Genomic DNA, 18440 nt, shown 5'->3' with positions numbered 1-18440 from the left:
AAAGACTTATGGGTAGAAAAACCACACAAAGTAATTTACTACACTGCATTATCTTATCAATTGTATGCTTAATATAAAGCTAAAATATATTCGAAGCTAGTCTGTAATCATAGTATGTTAAGATAGTCACCCCACATTGTATTATTCATTTTCTTTGTTAAAGAAAACACTGACTTCTGTCTCCTGACCAAAGACTACAATAATGAGATTTAATTGTGTATCCTTTTTCCTTTGACCTTTCTATTTGGTCTCTGATTGCTCACAGGGAAGCCTTTGGTGAGCGTCTTCCTCTTCCGTTGCCTGGTATGCACCAGGAGTTGGGTTTATGTACAGCATCTCCTTAATCCTCGTAGCCACAATGTGAAATTGACATTATTGTCCTCGTTTTACAGATGTGAAAAATGGGCTCTGAGAGATTAAATGACTTGCCCAAGGTTGATAAGTGAGAGAAGCGGGATTGAGCCCTATTCTTCTCTTAGAAATCCAAGGCCCTTTCCAGTATATCAAAGGAGCATATTCTATTAAGAATGTGCAGTTTTGAAAAAGAGAAAATGCTTCCACATTTTTCCTAAGCAAAATATGGTGTGAAAATATTTTCAAGCATTTCTACCAGCAATTATAAGAAAATATTTTGAAAGCCCTTGGGTATCCAAGCAGCCCTTGATAAAGCATTTGCATAAGCTACAGTGATTATGAAGTTTGGTTTGGTGCCACAAACACTTATGGATAACAGACTCAATTCTGTCAAAAATATTTCTCAGCTTAATTGTATGTTTCTTAGCAAAGGAATAACTAGGACCTGCCCAAAAAGGCATACCTAGAGCCTCCCAGGGCCACCCCAGCCATGTGTGCCATTGGGGACCCTGCCCTGGACCTTAGGGGAGCCCACTGTAGAATGTCAGCTGTTGCTCAGGCCCTTTCCCTTTGGTATTTTCCATGACTCTTTCTTCTATTCTAGGAAAGTAAGCCGGAGCAGTGCTTGGCTACAAAGGGCCACACTACTGGAGAGCAGCCATCACAGCTTGGCATGGCTACCAGGTACAGTGAAAGTTGTCTTAGAATGTTACACTCAATTTGTTAGAACTCCAAAGTCACAGCATGTGCCCATTGGATGCTGACCATTGCCCTTGAGTCGTTTCTGACTCCTAGCAACCTTATAGGACAGAGTAGAACTGCCCGTGGGATTTCCAAGGCTATAAATCTTTATGGAAACAGACTGCCATGTCTTTCTCCTATAGAGCAGCTAGTGGATTCAGAACTGCCGATCTTTTAGTTAGCAGCTGAGTGCTTAACCACTGTTCCACCATAGCTCCTCTGGATGCTGACAGGGTTCACTGAATAGCACAGGCCTTGCACCTACCTGGACCTAGGTACCAGCCCTGACTCTGGCATTTGCTCAGTGACCTGCAGCTATTTATTTAAATTGGTTTTCTTATCCATAAAATGGAGGCAGTTGCTCCCTTAGATAACTAATTTATAAGGTAAAAATAAGTCTTAAATGAGACAGTGTAATGACAGCCCTTCTATGGTTCTGGCATAGTTTGTTGTTGTTGTTATGTGCCGTTGAGTCAGACCCAACTCATAGCGACCCCTCCTTGGGTTTCTGAGGCAGTATCACTATGGAAGTAGATTGCCCAACCTTCCTTCCAAGGAGTGGCTGGTGGGTTTGAACCACTAGCCTTTTGGTTAGCAGTCAAGTGCCTTAGGCACTATGCTATTGAGTTCCCTCTGGCATAACAGCCCTCAGTATTCAGATGTTATTAATAATAAACAACAACAGTAACATTAACAATGAGGTGAAAATACTTATATCTGCTGAAGGAGCTTGTCTTTATCTATAGTTTAAATACTTAAAGGATTATGTTGATATTTTTTAAAGTATTGATATGTATTTATATTAACTTGGCATAGGAGTGATTGCATTTTGATAATACTGATCAGTATTAGTGCTACTTTGTCTTCAGGTTATTCAATTTGTGTGGGATTTGAAGGCAATGTTAAAGATAATGCAGTTACTTACTAATTACGATGATGATAGTATATATTGGCACTAAATGATCTGAGTGAAAAACAACTTTTATATATGACCTCATCTTTACAGTACTCACAGGCAGACAGAAAATGCTAGCAAATTAATTCAGGGCAAAATCCGTATGTTAATCATTTTTGTATTTTGGAGGCAAGCCAATGCCTCAAACATAGTAGGCATTTTATAAATGTTGCTGAACTGTCACTGAACTGATGAGATTTGTCCAGTGTTTTATTGTTAATTTGTAGGAGAGGCAGGCTTAGATTTCAAGTCCTCCAACTCCTGGCCAGAGCTCTATATCTTAAACTGTTATGTTTCTAGAGTCAAGTAGTTGGGAATAGAAACCCATGTATTATGTCAGGTGGCAAGTAGGAAAAATACATCTTCATTGTTCTTTGTGAAGAAGAGTAGAGAGGTGAAGTGTGCAGAGCCTGGTAAAAGTGTTAATCAGTATGACTCTAAATGGCCTGAGTCATCTCTTGGTTGGGATATTATCAAAGGAAAACTTTTCTGTTTTCCTTGGTGGTACCTGTATAGTGTTACTTGCCACCTGACACTCTCCTCACTCATTCTATAGGGAAGAGTTTTCATGCAAGAATATCTAGATACATTTCCAACCTGGAATTTTGACTTTGGCTTTGAAGGAACTTGGAAGAGAGAAGGCAGGTATTTTTAAGATGGTGAACAGGCCGAGAATGTACTGACCTTTGGAAAGATCTACAAAGCAGCCAGGATAGAACCTGGTATCTACTGAACAGTCCATAAAGGATTGTTTAGTTCTATTAGTGGGAGGCAACAGGTTGTAATGGAAACAGCACACTTTGGAATGAGGCAGATCTGGTTTGGAATGCTGGCTATGCCATTTACTAACCATTTGACTTCAGGCAAACTACTTACCATGTCTGACAAAGGCAAAAGAGTGATGGTAATGCACAGAGCAGCGGGAGGAGGCTGTGACTGCGTAGGAGGTTGAATCTATGAGACGATATACAAGCAAAGATGCAAAACTGTATGTTATATGCAATTTAAACCAGAGGTTTATTGTACTAAATGTGTCCTACTGTCTTAAGCTGGGTTCTCTAGAGAAGCAAGACCAGTGAAGCCAGTCTAGCTCTCACCTCATTGGAGTACCAAAAAAAAAAAAAAAAACCCAAACTCATTTCTGTCGAGTTGATTTGACTGATAGCAACCCCTCCCTGGGTTTCCGAGGGATATACACGCACACACACACAAACACACAGAGAGAGAGAGAGAGAGAGAGAGAGAGAAATTTATCTCAAAAAATGGCTCACGTAGTTGTAGAAGCTAGCATGTCCCAAGTCCATGGGTGAGATGTCAGGCTGAATGCTTCTTCTGACTCACAGCTGCAGGGGCTGACAAACCCAATATTGACTGGCTATACAGTAAGCTGCCAGGTTTGGAGGCTGACAAACCCAAGACCAGCAGGTAAAATGGCAGATTGTTGGCTCACAGGTTGTGAAGGCAATAATCCCAGGACTGGCAGTCATTATGGCAGGCCACTGGTTCAAGTCCAGATGATGATGAGCCAGATGCAAGATCTTGAGCAAAAAGTAGAGATCTTTGCCAGGACATCATATATATTGAAAGCAGACCACAATCCCTACGGAAACTCCTTTCAGCTGATGGCTGCTCACAAATCATGGAAATGATTACATTATATCACATCTCATCATGGAGAATGACTACATCCTAAGTGCTAAACCACTGAGAATCATGGCCTAGCCAAGTTGACACACAACTTTAACAATCACACCTACTTTCCTGGAATTTTTCTAAAGAATGTTTTCTGTTCTAGCAGTAATTTTCAAACATAAGGATCAGGGACTTTGAGAGACAACTTGTGTAATTTTTGGCAAATTAATTGGCCTCTGATTTTGTTACCTAGAAATCTACTACAAATGGGATGGCCTTAACAAACAGGAGTTTATTCTCTTACAATTTGGAGGCTTTAAGTCCGAGTTCAAAGTGCCAGGCTCTAGGGGCTGGTGAAAGCCCCTCAACCTTGGGCTTTAGCTCTGCCCCCTGCTCCTGACCCACAGGAGCTAGAGGCTTTTCTTCACTCAGACAGCTGCTGGCTGCTGAGGCTGACAAGACCAAGGTTGACAAGTAAAAAGATATGTTCCCAATGTTACCAAACCACATGGCAGGTCATTAATTCAAATCCATTGAAAGTCCTAAGGACAGCAGAGCATGGCAGGCTGCTGAACAATGACATGACTATATGCAGGGTTCAAGCGTGCCATCAGCTAGAGACCATTCCCAAAGCTGCTGCTTATATACAGGAAGTGGACCACATCCCTAAAGCAGCTACTCAGCTGCTTGTGGTAGATCCCACCATGGATTTGATTGCCATTCTCACCATGGGGGAATAACTACTACCAGCTGCCCAGCCACTCAACCAGGCCCAACCAAGTTGACATACAGCTTTAACTACTACAGCCTCTCTAAGTGACTGTTTTTTTTTTTTTTCCATCTGTGGAATGAAGATAGGAATAATACTACAGCACATGCTTCATGGGTGCATTATGGGAAAGGTGATTATTTTATCTTTAGTCAAGTATGCAAAAAATCAGTGAGGTCCAGACAGGTGATGTTTGCCTGAGGCAGTTGTAGGTGAACAGTCGGGACAGGTGGATCTGTGGTGACTTGGAGGACACTTGCTCAATCTTAAGCCATTCCATTTTGGATGTTTTGAAAAATGTTTTGTAGGCCAAACAAAAGATGTCTGCCAAATATAGCTTGTGAAATGCCTGTTTTGCACCTTTAATATGGAAATGAGGTTCAAAAATGTTTCAAAGGGTTAATATGTGACAACCAGCTAGGACAGTGTCCAGTCTATAGAGGGCATGCAAGAATGGTGCCGCTGCTGCTGTTGGTGTTAACCATTGTTATTGCTTTTTCTCTCAGTAGCTTGGAGTACCCGAGGAGGAAGCTAGGCAGGTTGAGGATGGCAGGAGCAGCAACAGTTCTGTAGTTTACCTGAGGTGTTATGGATTTTCTTATTGACTGATACAATCCTATTCAAAGCTTGACAAAAATGGTTTTCCAAAAAAGTTTAAGGCTAGTCACTATTCTAGATTAATCATGCTATACTTCTGTATTAAACTAGGGAATGAAGAATTGACTCATGTGAAAATGAATTGAGATTTTGAAAAATATTAATACAAAGATCTTTTGGGGAATGTAAATCTTTTTTATTTATAGTAACATTTTAGACTTTTAGTGTCCTTGAGAAATTATTACATTCATGTAGTTGACAAAAAAAAAAAGTGTTGGAGTGTTTTCCTAATTGACAGACTTGATTGATGGAACGGTCCCTGAAGTCCCATAATTGAGCAAACAGCTTGTCACCATACAAATAATTAAAATACCATTTGAAAAATGTACACTGTGACAAGTGCTAACTTAGATGTTGTTAACAGCTACTCTTCTGAACACAGATTTTCAAGTGATATGAGCCCTTTTGTTTTGTTTTGCTGCTTCTTGCAGAGACAGTTTTAAGTAAGCCATGTTTAATGAGCTATTAGAAATGTGAAGGCCTCCGGAATGGGAACCATTTTGTTTCACACTGAAGGGTGCAACTGCAAATGACCGTTTAGTTGCCCTAAATGAAAACTGTCTGCAGCCAGTTGCATAGCTCTCATTTTAGATTTTATATCTGTGTTTTCCTTTTTGTATTCCCTCAAACATGGCATACTACATGAATTTAGTTTTTTTTTTTTTTAAAGCAACAGATGGAAATAACAGCTCTTCCGCTTTGCTTCCGCATCCTCCTGGCAGAGGCACACATCAATCTGTTGTCACTAAGAGCTTTAGTTCACATTTGGATTTCATTTCACTCAAAGCTGTTTTGTAGGAACATAAACATTTTCCTATTCAATGAGGCGGCCTGTAGCTCGGTTCTCGTTTCTACCCAGGCATTTGTCACGCCAAGATTGTTCCATGACTAAAGTGTCTAAAACCAGTTGCTGTTGAATTGACTGAATCCTGGAGATCTCATGTGTGTCAGAGTAGAACTCTGCTTCACGTGATTTTCAATGACTGAGTTTTTCAGAAGTAGACTTCTTCTGAGGGGCCACTGTTGTTGTTGTTTTGTTATGTGCCGTTGAGTCAAACCCAACTCATAGCGACCCCTCCGTGGGTTTCCAAGGCAGTATCACTATGGAAGTAGATTGCCCAACCTTCCTTCCGAGGAGTGGCTGGTAGGTTTGAACCGCCAGCTGTCTGGTTAGCAGGCAAGTGTCTTAGCCACTATGCTACCAGAGCTCCCAAGGGGCCACTGGATGGACTCAAATAGTCATCCTTTTGGTTAGTAGCCAAGTGCTTAGTCATTGTACCATCCATGGACTACCCCGTCTGCATGGGTCTCAGTTGTTGGTTCAGAAGAACCAATATTGCTCAGATGTCAGAATGGAAGGACTTTTGTCCTCATTCTACAGATGAGTCTACTCCGGCCAAAAGAGGAACTCTGTAGTTAGAAAGTCTTCACTGAAATTCATGTTTCTTGGTCTAGTTCTTTCTTTCTTTCTTTCTTTTTTTTTTTTTTTGATGGGTGATATGCAGTCTGTACTTCTGCATTTTAAGATAAGGAAATAAGGGCTGAAAGAGAAAGAAATTGTTTGCTGAAGGTTACTAACCTAAAGTTACTAGTCAGGGTTCAAACCTGGATGCACCTGATTCTAAGTAACTCTACGTAGAATCAGCCCAAAATGTCATCTTTGTTTCATGTTTCATGTCCCATGTATCTTAGCCCTGCTATGGACCAATGAGGATTTTAGCCTAAGCTCCCTGTCCCTCTCATTCTACACAATCACCTGTTTCCATGGCTTGTCCCAGTGGTTGTCACATCTGCATCTTCAGCCCAGATTGTTCTGCACAGATTTAAATCCAAGTCCAGATGTTCCCATATCATCCTCTGCTTTCCCATCATAGCCTGTGTTTTGCTGTGTTGTGATTGTTTAGTTCTCCTCCCTGCAAGACAAAAAGCCCTGTGAGCATAGGCACCCAGTTCCTTGCTATATCCTTAGTGCCTTGCACAGTGCATAATAAGTATTGGTTGCATGAGCATAACCCACAGGAGTAGTCTCCTGGGTCTGGTGAGCAGGTACTTAGGGAGAGCAACACATTCTAGGAGTGGAAACAGCCAGGTCTTCACATAAGATGTGGCAGAAATAACACAGAATTGGGGACACTGTGTAACAGTGTATATGTGTAACATATCTCCCTCAGCCTGGGGCAGTACTGGATTGTAAGAATTGCTTCTTGAATGAACACATATAAGGTAAGAAAGTAATAGGGTGCATAGGATATATGTGATAATTTTCTGGTCATAGGGAAGGGAGACAAGGGGAAAAATAGGAAGCAGAAAAGAGGATATTAGCATCGATAGATAAGCGCATACTGAGCTAAAAAGACTAAATGGAGCTCTTGTATATATATATATGTCAATCTTGCATGGAGGATGTACTGAGCAGGAAGCTTTGAAGGAAGGCAAAGTATCTGAGGCATTGGGACGTGCTTCCTTTGGGGACCTTTTCTATTTAACACTTTGCCAGAGGGTAACACATCTTTAACGATAGTGAAAATATTTAACATCATTAAAGATAATACTGATAATACTGATGAAAATGAAAGACTGCAACCTTCAGTATGAATTTCACCTCAACATAAAGAAAACAAAAATCCTCACAACTGGACCAGTAAGCAAAATCATGATAAACAGAAAAAAGACTGACATTATTAAGGATTTCATTTTACTTGGATCCACAGTCAACACCCATGGAAACAGCAGTCAGGGAATCAAATGACATACTCTTTTGCAAGGCTGCAAAAGATCTCTTTAAAGTGTTAAAGAGCAAAGATGTCACTTTGAAGACTAAGGTGTGCCTGACCCAAGCCATGGTATTTTTAATCGCCTCATATCTACCAGCCACTCCTTGAAAGGGAAGGTGATACTGCCTCGGAAGCTCAAGGAGAGGTCGCTGTTGAGTCACAATTAACTCAACAGTAGTGAGTTTGGTTTTTGTATGCATGTAAAAGCTGGACAATGAATAAGGAAGACTGCAGAAGAATTGATGCATTTGGATTATGGTGTTGGTAAAGGATATTGAATATATACCACAGATTGCCAGAAGAACAAACAAATGTATCTTGAATGAAGTGCAGCCAGATTACTCCTTAGAAGCAAGGATGGTGAGACTGTATGTCTTGTACTTTGGTCATCAGGAGAAACCATTCCCTGGAGAAGAATATCATGCTTGGTAAAGTAGAGAGTCAGAGAAAAAGGAGAAGAACCTCAATGTGATGGTTTGATACAGTGCAACAATAGGCTCAGGTATAACAACAGTTGGGAAGATGGAGCAGCCATGTGCATTATTTCATTCTGTTGTGCATAAATTGCTATGAGTCAAAACTGACTCAGTGCTACCTAACAACAACAACAACAACAAAGATACTGTCCCTAGAAAGCAGAGCTAATACTACTGGGGATTTTGTCATAGCGAGATTTTGATATAGGCAAAAATTAATTGCCGATATATTTTACATGAGGAGCTCTGGTAACATAGTGCCTAAGGCACTTGACTGCTAACCAGAAGGCTGGCAGTTCAAACCCACCAGCTACTCCTCAAAGGAAAGTTGGACAATCTACTTACATAGTGATAGTGCCTCGGAAACCCAAGGAGGGGTCGCTATGAGTCGGGACCTACTCGATGGCACATAACAACAACAATAGCAGCATACTTTATATGAGCTATTTAAAGAAAATGAACATGATTCTCACCCTATACTTCCAACCTCTCACCACATGGCAAATTATAAAAGGTAGAAGCATTATCCTATGGATCCTGTGCAGGCACATAAAGTGGTATTTGTTGATCATGTGACAACTTGGAAAGGGTATTATTGCTTAGGGATTTTGGAAGAGGAGAATTAGTTTTCACTGTGCCATATTTTCACTGGCACCTATTTTTATGTCCTAGAAATCTCCTAATTATTAGAAATTATAGCATTAGAGAGGTATATGTGGGGAACTCTGATCAGTTTGCTTTTGTTGAAGCTTGGATTCCTAGTGCTGAGCCTACAGCCTGAGGCAGAGCATGTTGGTAGCAGCCTCCTAGGCAAGGAGGGAGTTTAATTCTATTTATCATGAACAGAAACCTATTGGTTTAAAATAGAGTGATGACAGCTAGTAAATAGGCAAGTGGATGAGGAGAGGCAGCTCCCAGATGAATTATGCAAAAGATGTATGAATGGGAATTCAGTGAGAGTTCATTGATAAATTTAATGCCATATGGTAAATGACCACCCAAGAGACAGTGCTCAGGAGAGACCTGATTGACTTAGTCATTGATTCAGGGCTAATGCATTTCTAATGGTTACCCAGATGCATTTTCTAATTGGTGATTACATCACTGTTTGTTCCAGAATAAAGCATGAATCATCCTCCAGTGATGAAGAGCATGCGGCTGCCAAACCATCAAATGCAAGCCACCTCCCTCTTTTGTCTAATGTCAGCTACAAAAAGACTCTCCGGCTCACTTCAGAGCAGCTGGTGAGTCTCTTGTTTCACCACAGCTATGTTTGTTAGTATTCACCAAGTGACAGTCGTCCGGGTGTGGTATGTGTGATGGGCTCTCACTTTCTGGATCCTGCTTTTCTTTCTAAAAAAAAAACTCACTACCATCAAGTCGGATCTGACTCATCGCAACCCCTCCTTGAGTTTCTGAGGCGGTATCACCACGGAAGTAGGTTGACCAACCTTCCTTCCGAGGAGTGGCTGGTGGGTTTAAACCACCAGCCTTCTGCTTAGCAGTCAAATGCCTTAGGCACTACGCCGCTGGCACCTTTTATATTCCAGGATACTTGCTACCCTCCGGCTACCTCAAACCCCTCATTTTGGTACCTCATGTTTCCAGATGCTCCTCACTATAACATCAGCACCCTATCTAGGCTGACCCTTTAATATTACCTTTGGGAGCTCTGGTAGCATAGTGCCTAAGGCGTTTGACTGCTAACCAGAAGGCTGGTGGTTCAAACCCACCAGCCATTCCTCGGAAGGAAGACTGGGCAATTTTCTTCCGTAGAGATACTGCCTCGGAAACCCAAGGAGGGGTCACTATGAGTCAGATCGACTCAACAGCAGTGACTTAGGTTTTTTTGTTTTATTTTGTTTTGTCTTCCCTAACCCAGTACTGGAGGCTCTTTTTTCTAAGTGTTGGGAGGAGAGCAGTCTGATTAAATGAATTTATAGCGAAGTATAAATGAATGATAGAGCTTAAAAATCTCTTGGGTGTTTTTACTTTGAAATGTTTGTTGGCTCAAATACATCTCTTAAATTGGTGAACATCATGCAGTTGTGATGGGATTTAGAGAATTTGAGGTAGCAGCAGGCATTATCTGGTCACAATGTCCTTTTTTGCTTATGTGTAAGACCAGTCTTAGTTAGGCCCATTCCTTCCCTGGATCCTGTTTCCTCTGATCAATCAGTGAGCCAATATCCCTCCTTTTTTTTTTTTTTTTTCTAACATATAGCCTTTTGCTTTTATGCTAAGAGTTAGTGGAGGGCCAGGCTTAGTTGTGATGGCATTTAATGGAAGAAGATAAGGAACAGGCCCAGATAAGCACATGATGCCATGTACGTGCAGTCTCTCTGCAGCTGCCATGACCCATGGCTCTCACCAGCAACTCTGGGGCAGAGCTGTTGAGTCAGGCAGCCCTGTGGGTCTGTAGAGGCAGGTGGCATTCATTGGAGGAGCCAGCAAAGAGGTTCAGGACTGCCAAAAGAGAATTTTTCTTTTTGAATTTGGTTGTGATTTCCTTCAGTTTAGACTTACTCTTCCAGATATAAGGTGTGACTGATAACTAAGACTTTTTTCTTCTTCATTTGGGTTAGTGTAGTAATCATTAAAAATATAATTATTTAGAAAAACATTTTCACGCCTAGCAAAATTAACTTCTCAAATCATGACTCTTCATATCTAGTCATGGAGTCATAAGTAGCGTAGTGCCTAAGGTTCAAACCTACCAGCCACCCCTTGGAAGGGAGGTTGGACAATGGACTTCTGTAGTAGTGATACTGCCTTGGAAACCCAAGGAAAGGTTGCTATGAGTCGGATCCGACTCGACAGCAGTGGGTTATTCTGAAATTGTGAGTTATTATGCCAATCCTTAGAACCCATCATTTATCCCAGTCCCATAGTTCTCATTCAGGAATATTGAAGCACGTTTGCCATGGAAGTAGATGCCTGTGTAGGAAGTAAGCTAGCTGCATTATAGGTGAGCTTCAGAGAAGAGCTGAGGGTCTTCTGTCCAACCCCTGAAAGACCCTCCTGTTTTAGAGCAAGGGAGGGGAAAGAAGAATTACACAATGGCCTAGAGTAACAACTCTTTTAAAAAGCCTAATCCTCCTTCTCATGCAACAGAAACCAAATGTCTCTCAATCTTGGCCTTCCTCTCAAGTGGATAAATAGTTCATGTTTTTCAGAAAAGCTTAAAGTTGAAGAATGGCCCAAATGATGTGGTTTTCAGTGTTACCACACAGTATCAAGGCACCTGTCGCTGCGAAGGCACCATCTATTTGTGGAACTGGGATGACAAAGTCATCATTTCTGATATTGATGGAACAATCACTCGGTAGGTATATCTGAGTTGGGATTTTCCTTGGGCAATGATGGATTTCTTAACTTCAAGGTGGACTACCTGGGTCTGGTGTTAGCATTTCACTTCTCTGTCTATAGCATCATGGAAATCATACAGATTGATTTCTGGTACACTTAGTGCTGCTCGTGTAGTCTTAGTTCCTTGAATTAAGTAGCTGTATTTGGTGTGGTTATTGTTGTCATCTAGGGCATCGTCTCCTGACTTTGCTGCTTACAGGGATGCTTATTAAAGAGTATCTTTTTCTGAATGGCCTTTTCATTTTTACTTGGCACATCAAGAACCTTAATACATGAGTGGGTGGAAGGTGCCCTTTCATATATTAAAGATATCCTTTCCTGAGCCTCACATTTGATTAATTTAGCCTTGGACTTTCTATCCAAAAATAAGACCCTGGGTCTCATTTTCATTTTTTAGGAGGCATTTGTGGTGCCATGAATAGGTTCGTGTTCCTTTTGCTGGTTTCCTTTTTACTTTGATTTTTTTTTTCCCCTCATTTCTACCTTTATTTAGATCAGATACACTTGGCCACATTTTGCCCACCCTTGGGAAGGATTGGACCCATCAGGGGATTGCTAAGCTGTACCATAAAGTGAGCCAGTAAGTACAGAGCCATTGTTTCTCCTCTCTTGCCACACTGTTGCTGGACTCATTACAGTCTGCACACAGAGTCATTACTGCCAGGGGACTGGCTAATTTACAAAGAGAGGTGCACATAAACCACAGAGGGGCAAGTGAGGGTGGGGGTCGAAAATAATAAGTGTGCAGTGAATCACAGCAACTTCAAATTTGAATTCAATACCAAAAAACAGGAAAGGGTGGATGGGTGAATTGAAAATTCATGGGAGGAAGAAGAAGGTGGTAAGTGTTTGGAGAGGGATTAAAGTTCAATTCATACTGAAGAATGTTAAAGGTAATCAGATGAAGAAATGGTGGTATTATATATTCTAAGTGATTTATTTTTGTTTAAAAAGTTGCAGATTCAACATTATGCTGAGCGAAATAAGTCAGTCACAAAAGGACAAATATTGTATTAGTCCGTTATTGTAAAAGTTAAGGAAATGTTTATATATTGGAGGACATTTTCTTTGTTGGTTACCAGGGGTGGGAGGGAAGGGGAGGGAATGCTGTTAGATAGATAGAGATAAATATTGATTTGGGTGAAGAGAAGGGCAATGTACCAAATGTGAGTGACCAATATGGCAGCATTGAGGATGAGAAAGACAGAGAGAGTTACATGGGCAGTACAAACAACAAATATGAACCCCTTTGTAAATACAATACTGAGTTGTTAATGAAAGCAAACATGGGTATAGGGACGGATAGATGGGTGAACAAGCTAAACAATTATGTATGTCTAAATGGAGAGTGTATCCAAGATCATATACAGGGTTGGCAGACAATGGGCCTCTTGAAGAGTATGAAGGGATGGACACTGGGAGGAGGTAACTATGGGGAGGAAGTGGGAGGGGAGCTGCTGCATTGTAAATTTTGGTCAATGACATGAGACAAAGTATATGTGAACTGCGGTATGAAAAGTGAATTTACTCTGTAAATCTTCACCCAAATCCTAATTAAAAAAAAAAAAAAAAAAAAGTTGCAGATTCAAAGCAAGTCTTCAGTCATGTAGGAGTACACATCTATATACCTGATCTGTGGAGCAGTTGGGCTGAGTGGCCAAGACAGAAAAACACACACTGTGGGCCCCAAATCCAAAAGATCAAAGAAGTATATTTCTTAAACTGCTGTCTTGTATCAGGCACATGTGTGACTTCACTAAAATCTTAGAATTCTGAACAACAAGTATTATCATTTCTATTTTTAGATAACTAAAATTAACTTGGAGAATTAAAATGATTTGCTCAAATTCCCACAGCTACACTGGTAGAACTCATTAATAAACCCAAGTCAGTTCTATCTTTTCATGGGTGAGGAAGATGAGGCCCCTAGGCATTATACAGTTAGTGAATGTCAGGACTTGGAACCCAGGCCTCATGATCCTCAACCTAATGTGTTCACCTCTGGTCCCTGTTGGTAGTGACAGGGTGTGGGCAGTAATATTTCTGGTACTCTACAAACACAGATAAATATACTTTCCTGGACTTCCTTCATTCATTTATCTGACATTACTAAGTGCTTATTAGGTACCTAGGAGCTCTGATGGCATAGTGGTTAAAGCATTCTACTGCTAACCAAAATATCAGTCGTTCAAACCCACCAGCTGCTCTGTAGAAGAAAGATGAAGCAGTCTTCTTCTGTAAATATTTACAGCCATGGAAACTATGGGACAGTTCTGCTCTGACCTAATGGGTCACTATAAATTAGAATTGACTCGATGGCAGTGGGTTTGGTTTTGGCTTGGTATTACGTGTCCAGTCCTATGATAGTTGCTTGGAATATAATGAACTAGACATAGTTTCTGACCTCATGGGCCTTGTAATCCAGTAGGGGGAGCGTGGTTTGGGGAAAGAGAAGATCTTATATCCTGCTGAGATTGAAATTATCCGATTTCTAGATGCTCTGGTAGCATAGTGCCTAAGCCACTTGACTGCTAACCAGAAGGCTGGCAGTTCAAACCCACCAGCCACTCCTCGGAAGGAAGATGGGGCAATCTACTTCCGTAGTGATACTGCCTTGGAAACCCAAGGAGGGGTCGCTATGAGTTGGGTCTGACTTGACAGCAAATAACAACAACAACAACAGATGCTCAGCTGGCTAGACCGACCCTATTTCTGTAGGATTCATCTTTAAAAAAATTATAAAAGTCATGTTTCTTTGAAAAAGAAGCAAAGATTATAGAAATTTAAAAGTGCAGAGTTTTTTTTCCCCCTTCCTGCCCTACTACCAAGCTAATTCTTTCCCTAAAAGTGGCAATACTGTTAACAGTTTGAGTTCTTCTGTTGGACTTAAAAAATGCATTTACACACTTTCTACCGTCCATACACACGTGATCACATTACTTAATAATGCATTCTATATTTTTGTTTCTTTGCATATAAGCTTTACCTCATTCTTTAAATTATTGCCCAAAATTCTGTTGTGTAGATAACATGCATTATTTAACTAATGCTTTATTGATGGTCTTCAGTTTTTTCACTCTTTCAAACAGTGATGCAGTAAGCATAATGTTTATTATATATAATGCATGTGTAAATAAATAAATATAGACATACACATTTAGGGCAGTATTGCTGTAAAATAGATTTCCAGAAGTAGAATTGCTGGGTCAAAGGATGAGTGCCTTTAAAGATTTGATCAATATTGCTAAATTGCCCTCTGAAAAGGTTATCCCAATCTGTACTCCCATGGACAGTGTATGCACCATCTCCTCTGCCCACAACTGTACCATGGGCTGACCTTTTATTTAGAGGGAGTAATCTTTTCATGATGCTTAGACTTGCATGACCCTGAAAATTACATCTAATTTTAGTTGAAAGAGATCCTCATGGGTCAGGATACTGAGTAGTTTACAGTCTGATTCACTTTGGTTTTTGGGACATAAATCTATTCCTGCCCTTACTGTAACATTGAGGGGAAAAAAAAAAAGCACAGGCACTTTTTTTTCTTGGTTTTGATTTGTGTCTTAGATTTCCCAGAAAAGATATCTTCCTGAAAAATTAGGTTGTATAGCTTACCAAAAGACACTTGGTCTTTCTTTTATTTGATTGATTGGTTTAGAGTGAATGAGATCTGTTTAGATCCGAGAATACTTCTAATATTATCATTTTAGGTAAAAGGACAAAGCATACTGTGGTGTGGAGACTTGACTGGGAGGTTTGCAGTGATGTGTAGGGCTTCTGGAGCAGCTGTTTAAAATTCAGGATAGCCTTGACTTTCAGAGGTTCCATACTTAGCACCTATAGGATAGCTATAGCTTTCAAAGCCCAGGAGTTTTGGGCCCCAGCCTTCTGATGGAATCCCTATTTTCTGCTTCTTCTCAAATCTTGCTCTAATCCAGCCAACTGTATTTCTCAATCTCCACTTCATTTCCGTGCCTTCCTGCCCTTGCTTATTTGATGGCCTCTGCTTGCTATGCCTTTACTTTTGATCTTTGCTTCTCAACATGTATTTATCCTTTAATACTTGGCTCTAACCCACAATCCTCACAAAGCCTTTCCAGGCTAGAATCAGCGACCCCAGTCAGTTTTAATCGCAACCTGCTCTAGGCTTATCAAGCCTCTTATTCTTGCCTGATTGTCCAAGGACTTGGGCCTGGTTTGTTGATCTTGGTCCCATTATGGAGTTCGAGTATAGTCTGCACATGGTATAAAGCTTCTGTAGCTGTTGATTAAAGTAAATTGCAGTAGCAGATTGCTTTGTAGGTCTTAGGCAGCCACAGCTGTGAAAAGTGCCAAGACTATAAATTGATAAGGGTTTGTGACTCACTAGGATCCCTGGTGGGTCAGAGGTTAAGCACTCGGCTGCTAATCGAAAGGTCGGCAGTTTGAACCTACCAGTTTCTCTGTGGGAAAAAGATGAAGCAGTCTGCTTTCATAAAGATTTAAACCTTGGAAACTCTGTGGGCAGTTTTACCCTGTCCTGTAGGGTAGTTGTGAGTCAGAATTGACTCTACAGCAGTGGGTTTGGGATTTGGTGTGACTCACTGGTCTGAGGAATCCAGGTTTTTCTTTTGAAGTTGTATTTATTACCTAGAAATATACTTAGCTTGCTAGACTGCTAGGAAGAAGATGCCACTTAATTTCAGAAGTTTGGATTGATCACGCTTTCCTGACCCTGCTTTCCTTGAATATGGGTACCTCTTAAATTGTATGCACTGCAATATTTGTCTAATGGAAAAACTATCTTGCAGATAGCCAGTTGCCTGGAAACAACAGAAAATAAGGACAATTTGATCGCTGAGTTTCCTTGTTTGAATATGGTTTGCCTGTGAGAAATGATCTGTAAGGCTGACTGCTACCTTGTTCATGAAAAGGGTATGGAGCTTACTTGGTTGCTGATGTTTTTAAAAAGAACATTTATGTACTTGGTTATAGATTAAAAGGAACTTGGAGCGCTTATAGCATAGTGCCTAAGGCATTTGACTGCTAACCAGAAGGCTGGCCGTTCAAACACACCAGCCACTCCTCAGAAAGAAGACTGGGCAATCTACTTGTGTAGTAATACCACCTTGAAAACCCAAGAAGAGGTTGCTATGAGTCAGGTCTGACTTGCCAGCAGTGAGTTTGTTTTTAGTTTACAGCAAATATAAATGAAAATATACGAATCTTCCTATTTCTTAAAATATCTAGATTGTTGAGCTAATAGGTCTTTTGAGGATTAAGTTTAGATAACAATTAGTTTGATTTTGTACCTTGTTGGATATGTATTAAACATGTCATACACACACACACACACACACACAAATATAGTATTGAAACAGTGTCTCCATGACTTAGCTAGAGCAAATACTTATTTTGTTTCCCCAAATAAATTAGGTTATTTCTGTGGTCTAAGGTGTATATCATCTGAAGCCCATGTATTATAAAATGGGAAATAATCATTAGCAGACTTGTTAGGATCTTTCTTACTTCTTCTGACCACAACATTTATTTATTTATTTCACTTAAAATCTTTTTAGTTATCGTATTAGTTCATTATTGTAAAAAGTCATGGAAAGGTTTGTATATGGAAGGAAGCTTTCTTTGTTGGTTATCAGAGGTGGGAGGAGAAGGGAGGGAACACTGCAAAAATAAAAAAATAAGTAAAATTTCTTAGCTTATTATAGTACTTAATCCTCTGCCAGTAAGAGATAAGATGATGTGGTAAATCATCTTAGCAGAATGTCTGACTGGGAGTCAGGGGACCTAGATTCTGCAGGTGACAGGCATTAACACCATAGGCCCTTAGACCAAGTATGTTGCCCATTTGAGCCTCGGTTTCCACATCTGTAAAATGAGGAAATTAGACTAGTTGATGTCTTAAGCCCTATCCAGTTCAGAAAAGATACTGGGATGTGATTGAATTTTACAAATGTGTGTCTACTATAGCTAAGTATTGCTTTCCAAGCCAAACCTCAGTAGAATTTATGAGAATTAGCTGGAATCTGTGATTACAAACCTGCTGTCCATCAGGAACTGTTCTAGCTGCTGTAGGGAATACTGGGTTGGAAAAGATGGGTCCTCTGCCTTCAAGGCACTTATGATCATATACCTACCCACTGCCATCAAGTCCATTCTGACTCGTAGCGACCTCCATTGGGTTTCCAAGACTGTAAATCTTTATGGAAGTAGATTGCCTCATCTTCTGCTTGCAGAGCAGCTGTGGGTTTGAAACACTGGTCTTCTGGTTAGCAGCCAAAAGCTTTACCTGCTACTTCACCAGAGCTCCTTTATGATCATATAGGATGAGACCTACATAGCTCATTGTAAAGAGGCAATGAAGGGTAAGTATAATGACAGAGATACTAATTTTATGAGGGCATAAGTGAAGGAGAAATTAATTGTGATGGGAGAGGGTATTAAAGGTTTCAATGAACAGGTGGCACTTGAATTGAGCCTTAATGATCTAGTATGGCATCAAAAGATAAGAAATTCATTATAGGTGGAAATCAGAGTGAGAAAAGGCAGAGATGAACAAATGCACTGTACTCATAGACAGGAAAGCTCCAGTGTAGTGTGTGGAGTGAGGTATAAATAAAACAGGAAAAAAGGGTGGGACCAGATCACAGAGGGCCTTGGATGTCAGGCTAAGAATAAATCTGTATTTGGCACAGAGCCTTCCTTTCTTTTCTTTT

General features: G+C 40.5%; 1 protein-coding gene across 1 annotated transcript in view; it reads left to right on the top strand.

Moving 5' to 3' along the window:
- Positions 1 to 18440, top strand: part of LPIN1 (lipin 1) — a 189876-nt gene that overhangs the window by 143478 nt on the left and 27958 nt on the right. Inside the window, exons 14-17 of the mRNA XM_042783670.1 lie at positions 959 to 1038; positions 9476 to 9602; positions 11535 to 11683; positions 12221 to 12307. Coding sequence (XP_042639604.1) covers positions 959 to 1038; positions 9476 to 9602; positions 11535 to 11683; positions 12221 to 12307 — 443 coding nt within the window. The remainder of the gene's footprint in view (positions 1 to 958; positions 1039 to 9475; positions 9603 to 11534; positions 11684 to 12220; positions 12308 to 18440) is intronic.

This window comes from Orycteropus afer, unplaced genomic scaffold (genome assembly GCF_000298275.1).
Source record: "Orycteropus afer afer isolate SDZICR_OR568_19922 unplaced genomic scaffold, OryAfe1.0 scaffold00025, whole genome shotgun sequence".
NCBI classification, from domain to species: domain Eukaryota; kingdom Metazoa; phylum Chordata; class Mammalia; order Tubulidentata; family Orycteropodidae; genus Orycteropus; species Orycteropus afer.
The sequence above is the reverse complement of the archived record's forward strand: the minus strand, read 5'-3'. Positions and strand labels throughout refer to the sequence as shown.